Below are 15,675 nucleotides of genomic sequence, written 5' to 3' on the forward strand. Positions count from 1 at the left end.
ACAAGAGGGTTTCAGCACTGCGTGCTTGAACCCCTAATAATAATAAAAATCCTAACAATTACAATAGGGTTTCAGCACTGCGTGCTTGAACCCCTAAAAAATCTTACAGACCCCAATTTCTTTTTAACATGAGTGGATATTGCTTTAAAAAAAAAACATTTATGATCTTTTTATGGTTTATGGTCTTAGGTGATGGGATTGCGTCGCCAGCGAAACTATTCTGGGCGCTGGGACATCCTTATTCAGCGGGCCACTCAGTGCCTGAACCAAATGATCCAGATTGCTTCCCACAAGAGACGGAACTACATCTTGGATCAGGTACTGCAAACACATTCCTATGATTCCCAGTGAAGACAACTGTGAATGACCACTGCCGTTTTTCTTCTAATTTGCTATTTATTTATCTTTCAGGAGGCTACAATATGATTGAGTAGAAGAAGCAGCTTTTGATCGAATGTTGTATATTGCAGTGTCAGAAAAGTTATTAATGTCAAACATATTAGCATTTGCATTATCTTGCATTTCCGATTACATTGAAATTTTCTGTGAGCCTCTCTGATAATGAACTGGTAGTCCAAGATTGTAATAAGATGTTGAGAGACAAGTAATCTCAGCCCGGTGAGTAAGAAAGCACATTTTGTTGCTGTACTAATTCTAAAAGAAATAGATTTGGTTTTAAGTAGACTTCCATTATCCTGTGGGTTGTTGTTGTGGGCTTCTTGGCTTTTCAGGGCATAGCTGGATTGTAATGTAGGTAGAGTTGCATGTCTCAAACTATGGAGTCTATGAGTGTTCTCAGGTAACTGATGTATGTCTGTCTATAGATCTGAAGCACCACAAAGAGTCAAGGTAAGTGAAGGAGACCCTTTTAGAATGGGGAAATGTTTTTCTTAACTCTTATTTGAAATATTTTGTTTGTATAGGTGACATTTATTTGCATTACAGTTTAAGAAGTGTAGTTATTGTGTTGAAGTGAATTTGCAGTTAAACTGGTTATTGTGCATGAGCTAGACAACTTTCCGGGTTCCCATGGACATGGAAAATTCTGCAAATTTAAAATAGTTTTTTTTTTCTTGAGAAGTGAAAAAAAAAAAAAAAAAAAAATATATATATATATATATATATATACACACACATACATTATTTTTTGTGATGTCCTGAAAAACACCTGTGTAAGGTAAGTGTGAGGTCTTGTAAAGGTTCAACAGTAGGTACAGGTAAAGAAAGGAAAATCCACTCTCACTTCATTGCAGGGTTCCAGATTTCATCCGGATAAAAGCAAAGCCACTCAAAGGTAACAATAATGAACAGCTTTTACTTCTTTCTTTTCACTTTTGCTAGACAAATGTATATGGATCAGCCCAGAGACGGAAAATGCGTCCTTTTGAAGGGTTTCAGCGCAAGGCTATAGTAATTTGTCCCACGGACGAGGATTTAAAAGAGCGAATGTTTAAGCAAACCCATGAGGAAGGGAAGGATGTGCCTGATCATGCTGTTTTAGAAATGAAAGGTAGGAGCGCTGCTATGGAAAACTATAGAAATCAGACGCATAACATTTCTTTCACTTTTGCTTTTTGGTTTGTAATTAAACTTTAAAGCACATACTACTAACAGTTTTATATCTAGGAACTCTGTCCTCAGTTTGATTGGATGTGTCTTAATGATACATGAGATGCTGCAAACCAAGCAAGTGCATTATCATAAAAAATAAGAATTCATACTAATACCTTTCAGTCACAATACAGTGGTGGCCAAAATTATTAGAACTCTAGTATTTTCACCAGCTAAAAAAGACTGAAAAGTTACTTCGATCTTTTGCTGTAGTGTCAGTAGGAAATATCAGTTTACATTTACATACATTCATTTTGCCATTAACTGTAATAATTCAGAAAGATTTTAGTTTGCACAAGGAGTCTGACAATAGCAAGTGCTATACTCTGACATTAAAACTGCTCATAATTTGTAAAATTCAATGACATAAAGTTACATGATTATGCAACTGGCTCCTTATCTCATTATCACCTAGTCTGTCTCGAATGACGTAAAGAAACAGGAAAATTTGTGGCAGTGTCACCAAAATGCTTCAAGAAACTTTCCTGCAAAGCTACTTGGAAAAACTATGTGCAAGTACACCGAGGGTAAAAGCTGCTTTAAACACAAAGGATGGTCACCCCAAATCAGTGTTGCCAAGTCCACGGTTTTCCAGCGGAATAGGGCTATTTTAACACTGTACAGCGTGTTGTTTTTCATGTCCGCGGGTTGAAGCTACATCAATGGTGTGATATTTAGCCCTTGAGATGCTAATTTTACCTGGGAGCCCTGCCAAATGTGAAAGTGACGTGACAAACGGCCAAGTATGGTGACCCATACTCAGAATTCGTGCTCTGCTTTTAACCCATCCAAAGTGCACACACACAGCAGTGAACACACACACACCGTGAACACACACCCGGAGCAGTGGGCAGCCATGTACTGTAACGTGTATTTTATCCCCCAGAACCCCTCGATTGGGCTAGTTTTGAGCAGCAATTGAGCGGGTTTTGTTGTAAAAACCTGGCAACCCCGCACCACATGTTGATTTAATTTAGTAAATAGAAGTTAAGTGATAAAGAAATTTTTTTAGCAACATCCTCATTTACAGCATTCTTACAAAAGAGCTTTACAGGTAGGTCTTTTAAAGCATCTTTGAGACGTTGACACAGTTCTTCTGGATTGAGTCGGTCTCAGTTTGTTCTGTTTCTTCATGTTATTCAGACAGACAGACTGAATGATGATGATGAGATCAGATCTCTGTGTGGACCAGTGACTGTTGTCAGACTCCTTGTGCGATCACAAAAATCGGACTGGATTAATAATCAAATGAATGTTTGGAAATGTAAACTGATATTTCATCTAACACACTACAGCAAAAGATAAGAGTTCAAATTATTTTGACCACTACTGTAAATAGATCCCTTTTTCCCTAACATGTTTTTGAGGTTGCATTTGGTTTGCAGTAGTGTTCATTGTGTCTTTCTTGCATCATTTCCCCATCTTCTTTTAGCAATATTTTGCGATTTCAAAATTGTATTCATTTTCTTTTAGTGTCTTTTGGTGATTTGTTCTGTCCCCACTTCTTTCCCCTTTCCCTGACATTGAAGCCAACTTTGTGCTGCCAGAGGTCGGAGACTTTCTCGATGAAGTGACCTTTATTGAGCTGCAAAGAGAAGAGGCTATTAAGCTAATCAAGTGGTACAATGAGGAGGGCCAGAAGGCTGGTCCTCCACCTGAGAAACGCTTTGATAACAGAGGACAACGTAGACACGAAAGCGGCTTCCAGCTGTACGACAACCACAGAGGGTCAAGAACAGGCCCTGGAGGAAGCTACAGAGGAGGTGAATTGACCTTATTAAGGTGTCAACTAATTCAAAAGTCTGTCATTAGTGTTTTTCGAGGTGTCCTCTTGCTCTCTGCTTTTGTCAGGTTATAATCAGAACCAGTGGCGAGGGAATCACAGAGACGGGCGAGATGGATCAAGCAGCAGCCATCAGTCTGGAGGAAGCTACAATAGCAACCGCTATAGCTCCTATAACAAAGAGGGATATAACCAAGTGAGTCTGTGCACAGCCATGTATCTGTGACAGACTTTTATCTTCATCGGATGTGTTTTCATTTTGTTCCCACCTTTCGTTTAGAGCTATAATCAGGGTTACAATCCTGGTTTCCACCAGGGCAACTATAACCAAGGCTATAACTACAACCGTTACCCAGATTATGGGCAAGGTGACCATTACAATCGAGGATCTGGAGAATCATATAACCAGCAGAACTACAATCAGCAGTATCAACAGGCGAGTTACAAGGAATGTTCTATGATTAAAAACTACTTTTGTTCTGATAACGATTTTGAAAGCTTCTCATCTGCTTTTCTTGGTAACATTTTACAAAATAGGAATATATCCATCAACTATCTTTACATGGGGTTAATGTTGTGGATATAAATGAATGAATTCATTTCTGAGAAATTTTATTAATGGTAATAAGGACTCAATTACTAAAGCTTGCAGCAGATAGTCAGCACTCAGCCCAAATTTTTATTTTCAGAATGTAAGGGCAGTGCACAACAAATTTTGATTTTGTAATGAAGAAAAATAAGCCTTTAAAATAACTCATCACTACCCTAGTAATGAATGTTTCAGTTATTATTTTTCTTACACTAAAAATTCTTGGATTCAGACTTTAATATCTTTATCATTATTATTTATTTATCTATTTACATGTTTTTTCTTTTATTATTATTATTACCAGTAATGCTTCAGCTTACATACTTTTTCACACACTAACCAAAATTACTGAAAAATATTACATTACAACCAATTAGTTTTACAAGAAATGTGTCTGTACTATACTAATGTTACAACTGTTTATCATTATTTTATTATTAGTATCATTACTGTTAAGTAATATATATCGTAAGGTTGTTGAATATGTTTGTACATATTTTATGTTCATTTTATGTTGATTTAGTTTTTTTTTGTCCATTAATTTTTCCTCTACTTTCTGTCATGTTTTTCCCATTTTTGTTGTATTTTCAATTAAAAAAATACGATTTTAGATTTTTGAAGGTTATTACATTTGTCAATAAGTTTTAAAGTCCTTGCCTCAGATTTATATATACTATAATAATATATACTAGCATAATCATCTTTAAAAAACATCAGACAATACTGAACAACTTTCTTTTTCTTTTTTTCTTTCTGTATTTACCCACTTATTCCGGTTCCCTCTAATGTATTTATAGTTATTATTTTATAAATATGACCACATTTAAACAGTATTTGAACAAGCTGGAGTCTGATGATATGGAATTGATCACCAAGCTTGTCTGTTGTAGCAAATCTTTTCACTCATAACCATTAAGGAAAAAGCTTGGCTTGGTTTCCCTATGATTAAACTAGGAAGTTACATACAGTAATAATAATGTGATATAACAAACAGTCTGTGTTTACATAGTGGCGAGTTAGTTCCATAAAATGCACCTGCATTAATTACAAAGGCAATTTCATCGACCTAGAAAAGTAGTTCCATCAGAAATGGAAAATTTACTGGTCAAACCTTTTATTGAATAATCTTGAGCAGCAACAATGCAAGCGTTCTACTTTTAAACCTTCTGACTTAGATTTTAAGTCTAAATATATAACTGAATTACTGTTTATAATTGTCTGCATGCCACAGCTGTTGATAGTGTTTACTTTATTTCTAAATATTCCTTGAATGTGTTGTATAATCTTTTTTGGTTCTGTAACATTTAAACACATTTTGTCATTTTTCTTATTTTTCATTAGATCAGATGATTGAAATGCAAGACTATATTCAAAAAGATCAATATGTAGAAGCAGTAAAAGTTGTTCTTTAATTAATGCGTTATGTTTTTCTCCATTATGCACAGCAGTGGCAGCAGTATTATCAGAATCAGAACCAGTGGAACCAGTACGACGGTCAATATGGGAATTACTCTGGACAGCAGGGAAGCCAGAGCTCACACGGCTCACAGTAAACAGGAAGTACGCTCTGACATCACCTCCACTATCACAGACACCATGTTAAAGCTTCTGTACTTAAAATACCTTCTTCCACTTTAACTACCATAATTTCTTTTATTTTCTCTTTCATACATCTTGTTAAACCATTTGCATATTTTTCCAAGAGATGGTAAGCTGACTGTTGTCGATGATTGTCATTGAACTAAATGACTCAGTGTAAACTTCCCTGATTCAATTATACTAGTTAGTGCAACCAAACCCCTGCGTTTGAAATAAGAGCAGAGAGATGAATGATTTCTAGAATACTTAAAAGATATTATTATTGCGAGGAACTTCTAGTTGCAGTACCACAAACAGCCTGCAGGCGTAGAAACCGCGAAACTCAGCTCTGATTGTTTTGCTAAAATTCCAATTCATTTGGATTGTAGATGCTTGTTGAATCAACTATTTTTAGTCTTAATTTAACCCATTAAGACGTGACAGTGAAAAGCATGTATTTTGTTTAAATTGTAGTTGTTCAGTGTTTAATATATACTCATTGCCAGCACAACCACACAAGATAAGAAGATGAAGACTGTTAAAAAGTTGCATCCGTCTTGATAATAAAAAATGTCTGCCATTTTTAAGAGTGTTGAAAAATGTTCATCGTAGTTGAGGCTTTATATGGAACTGTTCACTTCATATTTAATGACGTTATTTGTTCTGTCCAATCCATTTAGTTTTTGCCTTCAGAATGAAATGATAAAACATTACCGTGACTCTGACGATGATTTAAAACAATTCCATCATGATTTACAATGGAGATGTTCGAGCCAGACTCATGAAACCAATGAAACACCTCAATCGCTTTTCCATTCATATTTTAATCACATCAGACAGTGCTTTGTGGAAAATACTTAAGCTTTATCATTCCTCAATAAATAAAAACCTATAGCCTAAACTCAAGATTTAGTAAAACAAGACATTCAAGTTGGAGTTGACAAAAGATCAAACAGAAAACATATTAGAAAAACAAATTAAAATAGGTCCACAGTGTTTGTTTGAACTGACCCTTAATGTCACTCTCCCGCTCTTTTTCATTAATGCTCGTGCTCGAATACATGAATGGACACGAGCACTAACAAAGCAGACTGTGATCATTTTGAACTGAGACAAGACTATTGTTTGATCTAAACAGTGATATAACACCCTTTGTCTCGTACTCAATGAATTGTTCATTACATAAGGCACAGTGATGCATTCTGGGTATTATATCAGCACCAAAATCACGTCCCTTAACAGAGGAGGTACATTCTTGCTGTTCAAGTTCTATACAGTTGTTCACAGTGTATATTTTCCATCAGTGTGAATATTAAGGCAACAGTTTTGTACTCGCTCTCCGTGATAAAGGTAAGATAGTTCTTCTGTCTCATATAAAGATGAGTGGTAGTGAGATCGAAGATGTAGCAGTCCACTTTTGAGCACTTGTGGAGATGTGAAGTCCATTGATCTGGTCTTCACTGGCAGTTGACGCTGGTGCATAGAGAGTTCTTACCAATCAAGTCCACCAACAAGGTTTTAAAGAGCTTTAAATCCTTAAATAAAATTCCTTCTGACTAGAATTTCATCACATTTAATGAACGTCATGAACAATCTGTTGAAGACAATAGAACAAGACAGTTGGCGAGAAAGATGAGGACATATTCTTCAGTCTTTTCTGTCCAGTGTATTTAACAGTTCCACCACACACAAACAAACGGCCGCATGCACATACTAGTTCAGTCGGGTTCCTTTCGTTTATCTTTGTTCAGCTTCAGTTCATCCATTTTCTCCTGTAGGAGAGAACTAGGGGCAGATGAACCTCGCACCCTTGCTGGTAGCGTAGCACTCTGGGATGATAAGGCAGACAGGTAACATTAGTCTCAAAAGTGTACTGTTTGCTGTCTTGCTCACCAAATTAGCTTTCTATGCAATATATTATGAATATATCCACCATACTCGCTAAGAAAATATGCAAGTTATATTTTATGGCAATACCTTTTCAAGGGGTGGATGTTTTTTCTGGGAAGAAAGGCGATCTTTCCGTTTGGCCACCGGTGTCCAAACTCCTGGGTCTGTTTGAGTGGACCTGTCTGATAGTGTGGCTGCCTCTGCGTCGCTGTCTGATGAAGTTTGGCCCTTGGAGTGTTCAGATCCGTTTCCATTAGGAAAGACAAATGTTTCCTCTTCAGAACCTGATTGAAAGGCCGGGAAATGGGTTAAGAGCCAATAAGTCATCTTTCAGCTTCGCATTTCTTTTAAAATTTGTGTGGCTTTTGATGCTAGTATATTTGTAAGCAGTGGATTCAGACCAAGAGTATTGATGACATTCTACACTGCATAATCTTCTTTCCAACTAAATATTTTCTTGAATAACGATATGATTTACAATCAAAAGCAAGTAGCAAATATTAGATTGTAGCTGCATCCCAAATGACGCACAGTGCACCTAAACGCTATGTTCTCAACCATGTAGGTAGGGTATGAATTGTATTAGGTTATTTTGTCATTCATAATTGGAGTCTGATAGCCCCTCCCCCTTCAGTATAATAATAAAAGCTGCGACAGTTGAGTGCATGGTGTCCAACATTCCATGCTTTGTTTTTCGATTGTTTAAGTGCATCATCTGTGCACTTTTTCACACTAATGACACTATTTATACTATGAAATGTCATAGTGCGTGGGAAGCACCTTATGTCTATCACATAGTTAAAGCCTATTAGCTATTTTATATTGGCAATGTAAAAGAAGTAACGACGGATGTTTTCTTTCGTATTGTGCACTGTCACATGATTAATCGCGATTAATCGCATCCAAAATAAGTTTTTGTTTACAAAATATATATGTGTGTGTGCTGTGTATATTTATTATGTATATTTAAATACAAACACATGCATTATATATATTGAAAATATTTACATGCATTTAAATGTGTATATATTCATATAATTTATATTATATAAAATATATATTTAATATACAAACATAACATATTTTCTTAAATTATTAATGCATGTGTCTGTATTTATATATACATTATAAATATGCATAGTACACGCACATATATAATGTGAACAAAAACTTTTATTTTTGATGCGTTTAATCCCGATTAATCGTTTGACGGCACTAAATAGTTTATCAAAGAATAGCATAGTAGCATCCTTTACATGGCAGAAATAGTAAGACAAGGATGCTAGTATGCCATTTCACATTCAGCCTGGCTTCATCAAGCTGTTTCATAGGGTTTTTAAACATAAGTAGGCTTTAATAGAAGGTGCTGTGGAATCGTTTTTTAAATGACTTCTAAAATGACTTCAGTTGTTCCTGGCAACCAATTTCAATCTAATGACAACGCAACAGTTTTACAAGGTGGCAATTTTAAGTATGATTTGATTCATGTAAAGAATTACAGTTTTTAGCAAGCATGAACCAAACCAGACTGTAAGCAGTATTTACAAAAATGTAAAAATGAAAATCTGTGAATTTGAAAATGTTTGTCAAAATTTTAAATCGTAACAAATTGATATGAGAGTGTGTTAGGTTTCCTTTAGCTGTGCTAGTTTCATATTTCATCTTCACCCCATGGTCTCTTTTTTGGTCCACAATAAAATGGTTCTCAAATCAGTATTTAATTTGATTTTTAAAAAAATGGTATAGTTCAAAGTCAAAAGTTGCTATTTCTGCAATGATCACTCTTTTGGATGTTATTATGCTATAATGGCCATCTTCCTTAATGTATATCTAGACTGATATAAATAAAATAAAACTCACTCCAGCTGCTGCCCTTAGTGTGGAGCCCTGATACAGGGCCCGGGGTGCAGGGACAAGAGCTACTGGTCACCTGGAACCTCTTCATACACTCCATTCCCACCACATCCTTACAGTGCTTATGACAGTTTACACCACAGTCTGCAGAGAGAGGTGCAGCAGGGTTACGATGTTCCTGAGGTGACACTATATAGGAAACTGATTGATTAAGATCTGTGTGTTCTAACCTTTACAGTGGTAGCCTTGTTTTATGACTCCCCATAACTAATGGAAAAAGAAATGGGGAAAAATGTTAGATAATGTACTAAGACAAGCCAGAAACACAAAATGAGATGGTCCTTAGTTTAAACACTCACAAATCCTCCGCAGGTGTCGCAGAATGTGGGTCTTTTGTATGTGGTCTCATGGAAGTTGTGAAGGTTGTGGAGGTTGAAGCCAAGCTTAGCACACACCGACATCCCACGCATGAAATATGAAGTGATTTCCTCCCTACTGATTTCTCCTTCCCTGAAAATAAAGAACAAAGCATATTACAGACAAATCTAAAAATCTTTAAACTATGGTTATATAATTTTAGGGTAAAAGGTATATTTTTCAACATCCTAGAATTGGTTTGTTGATTGGTTGATCTGAAACTTCAAAGTTCTAGAGGGGTCGTCTGTGATATTTCCTGTTTTATGTTTTTCTTTGTCACATGACATCAGAATGGCTTCCTGCGTGTTGGTTTCACAACATTCACCAACTTTGATTTGGCAAATTAAACTTTGCTTCAACTTTTGAATCAAATAAAAAACAGTTTATTTAAATGTCAGCTTACATTTCACCCTTTTAATGAGCTTGTTTATATATTACTATATATATATATATATATATATATATATATATATATATATATATATGACTTCAGAAATGGAAGCTATGTTCATCATATAAGAAATTTATGAGGTTTGGGTTTGAGGTCAGTATTTATTTATTTATATGGGATACTCCCTTTATATTCATTAAAGAATCCTGATAAAAATGTATCTTGGTTTCCATAAAAAATATTAAGCAGCACAACAGTTTTCAACACTGATGATAAGAAATGTTTCTCCCAGTTTCTGAAATCGGCATATAAGATTGATTTCTGAAGGCTCATGTTTACGCTGAAGACTGCAATAATGGTGGCTGAAAATTCAGCTTTGCATCCCAGCAATAAATAACATTTAAATATATGATAAAAATTGAAATCAATGATTTTAAATGGTAACGACATTGACCAAATAAATGACGTTTGATCATATAAACGCAGCCTCGGTGAGCATACAAGACTTCTTTTCAAAACACCAAAAATCGAACTGACCCCAAACTTTTAAACCAAAGTGTAAATACATCAGTTTCATTTCTGTCATTAACACAACCCTGTTTATTCTCGGTTGTCACATCTGTCAGAGTGTAAAAGACTTCGTCTCACCTATCGCTCTCGTGTGTGCAGAAAGAGAAGGGGAAATTCGCAGCGATCTTCTCAAAATCTTCCAGAGAAATGTATCCGTCCAGGTTCAAGTCATAATTCTTCATGATAGACTGTAGGGGGCAACACAATCATTGTGATCTTTAATGTATGACGCCGACTTCTAAAATTATCAGCCTGTGACATTTGGCCTTGAAGGGCCTAACATGCTATTAAGGAAGTGAGAGTGGACAGCCAGGAACTGGCCGTCGCAGTCTCACACTAAGGAACTGGCCCTAAAAGTGGGAATAAACACGTTTCTCACTTACATCCACCATCTGTTTAACGTGTTTCGAGATGGTGTCGGGATCCAGACGCGGGGTCACTCCTGATCCCCACTCGGCTACCACTGGGGGCTTCACTGGAGCTACGGGCTACAGAGAAAGGGTGGTTAGAGACCTGACAGTTTTGTTTTGACACTCAACACCAACTCACACAAGATCAGCAACTGAGAAATGCTGCTGTGAAAACACTATACAAATAATGCTGGCTTATTTGTAAAACGCGAACGCTGTCACAGGCAGAGGCTTTATAGGAAACAATCAAAAAAAGCTTGTACGTAACAACACCCACACTGAAAGCATCGGAGATAACGATCGTGCGTCTTCCAGCAATGTGTCTTTTTTGTGGTTTTCTTTGAAGTGTGTTTGCACAAAGAGGAGTGCGCTGAGCCATGTACCCACACATTAGCACGGGATACTCCCTGTCTATAAACAGGTCACATACAAGGTCAGACTATACGAAGATACTGGCTAAGGGTGTTAATAGCAGCCTGTTGCATATATCAAACAAGTCAACATTTGAATATGCAGTCTTTAGATGATAGAGACTACTATATTTTCATATCTTCTGAAGAAAATCGGAGTGCTGCTTGTTTCTGATAATGCCAGGGTGCTTGAGGTTACCAGGGTGTTGCTACAATACGTGGGTGCTAACATGTTCTGAGTGGTTTTAAGGGCGTTTCTGTATGGTTGATATAGTGTTTTTACTGGTTTCTTTCTGCTTTGTGTAAAAAGAGCTCACCTTTAGTGCTCTGATGGTCCATATATTTTGATTTGTCTGTGGGACGTTTCGAGATTTCTTAACCTGTGTTTCTGTTTGAGTGATTACAGCACCCCAAAAAGACTGAATTTTGAGACTCTCAAAATTGTAATGGGGGAGGGAATTCCCATTTTACAATGTGAAATAACCTCAATTTGTCATAAAAAGATCAAATTGTTTTATTTTAAGAGACTTGCTATAGTACACAAATACGTCTGCGATACAATTTCCTGTTTCGCATCTATAATGCATTTTCTTCGAGTAACATACGTAAAAAAAGTTTTATATATATTTGAATTCGCACTGTTCGCGCATTTGTATTTATGCACAGGCACAGATATTTCCATACTTTCATGTTGTTTCCACTCACATTCACAATGATGTTTTTATTTGTCATGTTTATGTTGCTGTGTTTAGTTATTCTGAATGGATCCATGTCACGTAGAAGATATATGCAGTCAGTATAAGTTTAGCACCAATGTATTTTCATTTGCTGAACACACTGACTGAGCGCTTCAGAGTTTCACTCTCCATCAAGCGGTCGGTCCATGCTCTTTTTCAGTTCATCTCAATGTATGCGCAGCACACCTGAATTAAATGTACATACAACATATAATTTAATCGATTAATTCGAATTTATTGTTTTGCCATGATACATTTTTTTTTAGAAATCAAGGAATCGCGATTTTCAATAGAAATATTCCCAAATGTTAGAATTAGACACTTACAATATGTTGGTGATAACAGTAAAAATAAAAGAACAATCCAACCACATGTCGGCACACACAATTAACCGTGACACGCTTTGTGAAGGATCATAAATATAGCACTAAGCGCCATTAACATTTGTGTCATGTGCGTTTGTGTTTACAAAGATGCGATGCGGGCAGTGGAAAAGGTCAAACATGAAAGAAGATGGGAGTGAACTTATTTTAACTTGAACGCAGTCTTTTAAGAAAGAAAGCCATTTCATGCAGTTAATAAAAGTCTACTGGTGTTATACCTTCAAACATTTTGCATTTGAATGACCTTGACTTTGAAAGTCAAAAAAGTATAATATAAAGTGTATATATATATATATATATATATATATATATATATACACAATATAAATATATATATATATATATATATATATATATATATATATATATATATATATATATATACACACACACAAACACACACACACACAAGTATTTGCAAAATAAGTAATTATTTTGAAGCAGAAAATAAAACTGATTTCATGTATAATTCAATGTGTTGATAATTCAAATTTCATGTATAATTCAATGTGTTTTCTTTTTTAATAATTTGTGAAATTTACTTGCAATTTCAGAGTGGAAATTATAATCAAAGCGTAAAAGTAGAAAGAATTTAATGTTCTGTTATAAAAGATACTCCTATAATTTACAACTTTGAAAAATCATTTTTTACACAGTAGTGTTACAGGTTTAAGTGAATCCTGAGCCCTGAGCATGACCTATAGTGAGACAATATATGTACAGTATACAATATACAATGCAATGTTTATTTTGAAAGCCTCACCTGAATTTTGGGGTTCTTGGGCTCCTTGGTATAGGAGAGCTCATATATCTCGTCCTCCGTGTAACACAAGTCTAGCGAGAGCTGTTGGCAAGGCGGGGCAGAACGGTTACACATGAGAGGATGCCCACTGTTTGCAATCCACATCTCTCAGTATCACACACAAACAACCGAGCTAAACCACAAAGATGAGGGCCGATTTCAAAAATACTCGTTTAGCTTATAAATAGATGCCGGCTCTCTGTAGAAATGAACTAAAGGCCTGTTTACATGCTTCAAAATAGGCACAATTATTCCATGTACTGATGGGGCCTAGTCAGGTATTCATAACCCACAGCATGAGGCACAACAAACACTTCCGAGAATAGAGGCTTTCCAGTAACACATTCCTCTGACAACAAATCCCTCTCAAACCACTGTTTTCCCTCTGTCTCACCGTTAGCAGGTGCAGCAGGTCTTTGTTGGCCTCAAACGGTGGGGTGCAGTCATGGATGGCCAACAAGTCACTAATGTTGCTGTATAAATGCTGCATTTTCCCCAGGTTGATCTTATCGTCCTCAAGGTAGTCTGGTAGCGCTTCGTTGAGGGAGATCAGGTCTTTAAGATGAACGCCCAAGATGGGCACCTTGAATCCAGTGCAGTCGTTGTACAAGCGCCTGTAGTTTGAATAGTTGCTGTACGACGACAGCAGTTCTGTGAGTTCACTGAGAGTCTGTGGGAAAACAACATGAAGTTAGATCTCATTTTGTTCTTTTATCAGTAGCACATTACTGTACTGTCTAACATAAGATATCAGTGTATAAAACATAAAATATGTCTTAGTTACGTTCATTTCAACATATACTTTAATAACTAATAATTTGAACAGATTAGCATAATGTACACTTCTGTTCAAACATTTGCATTTGAAAAGATCTCATGCTGTAAAATACTATAAAATAGTAGTATTGTGAAATATTCTTATAATTTTAACATTTTCTATTTTAATATATTTAAAGTATAATGTATTCCTGTGATGGCAAACATGAATGAGAAACATTTTTTATTAGAAATGTTGAAAACAGTTGTATTGCTGAATATTTTCATGGAAAACGTGATTAAGAAATATTTGATGAACAGAAACTTGTAAAGAAAAGCAATCCTTTGAAATAGAAATTTGTAATATAATAAATGATTTTACTTTTCATTTTACGTATCCTTGCTGTATAAAAATATTTTTTAAACATGCTTTCGAAACATGAGTTTACAATGATTAGGGGTGCTCCGATCAGGATTTTTGAGGCCGATCGTTGATCACAGAACAAAGTATCTGCCGATACCGATCACAGATACCGATCTTTTTAAAGCCTTCTTTTTATCATTTATAACTATTTATATTAATACTCCAATCAGGATTTTTCTATATTTATTCAGGGCCTGAATTTTTATTTTTGAAAATGGGGGAATGCCCCTCTCAGGTGACTCTTGTGAAAGGAAGCAGCACAGACACTTTCAAAGAAGAGTCTGCTACTGATCCGTGACTGTTTACCACAAAAACATTTATCTATTATTTTGATTGCAAATTCAAAAATTGTCACTGAAACTGCTTTTTTAGCATTGCAATTCTTTTACACAGTACCTTAATTCAATCTTTCACAGACATGCTTAAACACAATAAATATAAGCAACACATTATTCAATGCTTTTTACTTTTGCATTTACTTCTAGACTTATATATTAAGTTGCTCAAGCAATTGGCAAAACATTTAAACTACTTTTCTTAAGTTATCACAAACTTACCATTGACAAAAACAGTCAGCTCTACTGGCTTTTCTTTTGCATTGAAATCTTTATTAAAAGCAATCCTGTGGTTCATAAAGACCTCTGTTTTCCTACCTCCATGAGTGTCATCTATTATTGCCTTCTTTATCTAAAATGGCTGTTTCCCTTTAAAGGGGCCATATGATGCGATTTCATGTTTTCCTTACTCTATGGAGTGTTACAAGAGGTTTGTGAATTTATACGATTCCTAAAGTTGCAAAGACTAAAGTCTCAAACCCAAAGAGATATTCTTTATAAAAGTTAAGACTCATCCACGCCCCCACATGTCTACATCACGATTTGGCAAGATTTGCATAACGACGGCCAAAATTTCACGCTAAGAAAGAAGGCATAACTTTGATTCTTGCTGTTTCCACCGGCGCCATGTTGCAGAAACGCGGTTTCTTAGTGAAAGCTAAAACACTTTGTTTGACCTTCCAAAAGAGGACACAAATAGAAACCAGTGTTTAAGTTGTATTTAAATTCTGTTCC

General features: G+C 35.7%; 2 protein-coding genes across 10 annotated transcripts in view; one reads left to right on the plus strand and one right to left on the minus strand.

Moving 5' to 3' along the window:
- Positions 1-15,675, plus strand: part of LOC127977005 (heterogeneous nuclear ribonucleoprotein U-like protein 1) — a 23,135-nt gene continuing 7,460 nt past the window's right edge. The window contains exons 1-7 of one of the 5 annotated variants that reach the window (XM_052581627.1): positions 188-318; positions 412-849; positions 1,342-1,510; positions 3,141-3,374; positions 3,463-3,590; positions 3,675-3,830; positions 5,429-6,148. In XM_052581627.1, coding sequence (XP_052437587.1) covers positions 811-849; positions 1,342-1,510; positions 3,141-3,374; positions 3,463-3,590; positions 3,675-3,830; positions 5,429-5,536 — 834 coding nt within the window. In that variant the 5' untranslated portion in view covers positions 188-318; positions 412-810 and the 3' untranslated portion in view covers positions 5,537-6,148. Of the gene's footprint in view, positions 850-1,341; positions 1,511-3,140; positions 3,375-3,462; positions 3,591-3,674; positions 3,831-5,428; positions 6,149-15,675 lie in introns of those variants that run through there. The other 4 variants (XM_052581625.1, XM_052581624.1, XM_052581623.1 and 1 more) reach the window with 4 other exon arrangements.
- The window catches only part of LOC127977002 (RAS guanyl-releasing protein 1-like), a 23,015-nt gene continuing 13,705 nt past the window's right edge, over positions 6,366-15,675 (minus strand). For 4 of the 5 annotated variants that reach the window (XM_052581620.1, XM_052581619.1, XM_052581618.1 and 1 more), the window contains exons 9-17: positions 13,820-14,095; positions 13,387-13,467; positions 11,067-11,171; positions 10,762-10,871; positions 9,665-9,815; positions 9,536-9,572; positions 9,312-9,449; positions 7,539-7,735; positions 6,366-7,390 (exon numbers count right to left, since the gene is read on the minus strand). In XM_052581620.1, the coding sequence (XP_052437580.1) occupies positions 7,280-7,390; positions 7,539-7,735; positions 9,312-9,449; positions 9,536-9,572; positions 9,665-9,815; positions 10,762-10,871; positions 11,067-11,171; positions 13,387-13,467; positions 13,820-14,095 (1,206 nt within the window). In that variant the 3' untranslated portion in view covers positions 6,366-7,279. The remainder of the gene's footprint in view (positions 7,391-7,538; positions 7,736-9,311; positions 9,450-9,535; positions 9,573-9,664; positions 9,816-10,761; positions 10,872-11,066; positions 11,172-13,386; positions 13,468-13,819; positions 14,096-15,675) is intronic. The other variant, XM_052581617.1, reaches the window with a different exon arrangement.

The sequence above is a fragment of the Carassius gibelio genome, chromosome B18, assembly GCF_023724105.1.
Source record: "Carassius gibelio isolate Cgi1373 ecotype wild population from Czech Republic chromosome B18, carGib1.2-hapl.c, whole genome shotgun sequence".
In the NCBI taxonomy this organism is placed as follows: Eukaryota; Metazoa; Chordata; class Actinopteri; order Cypriniformes; family Cyprinidae; genus Carassius; species Carassius gibelio.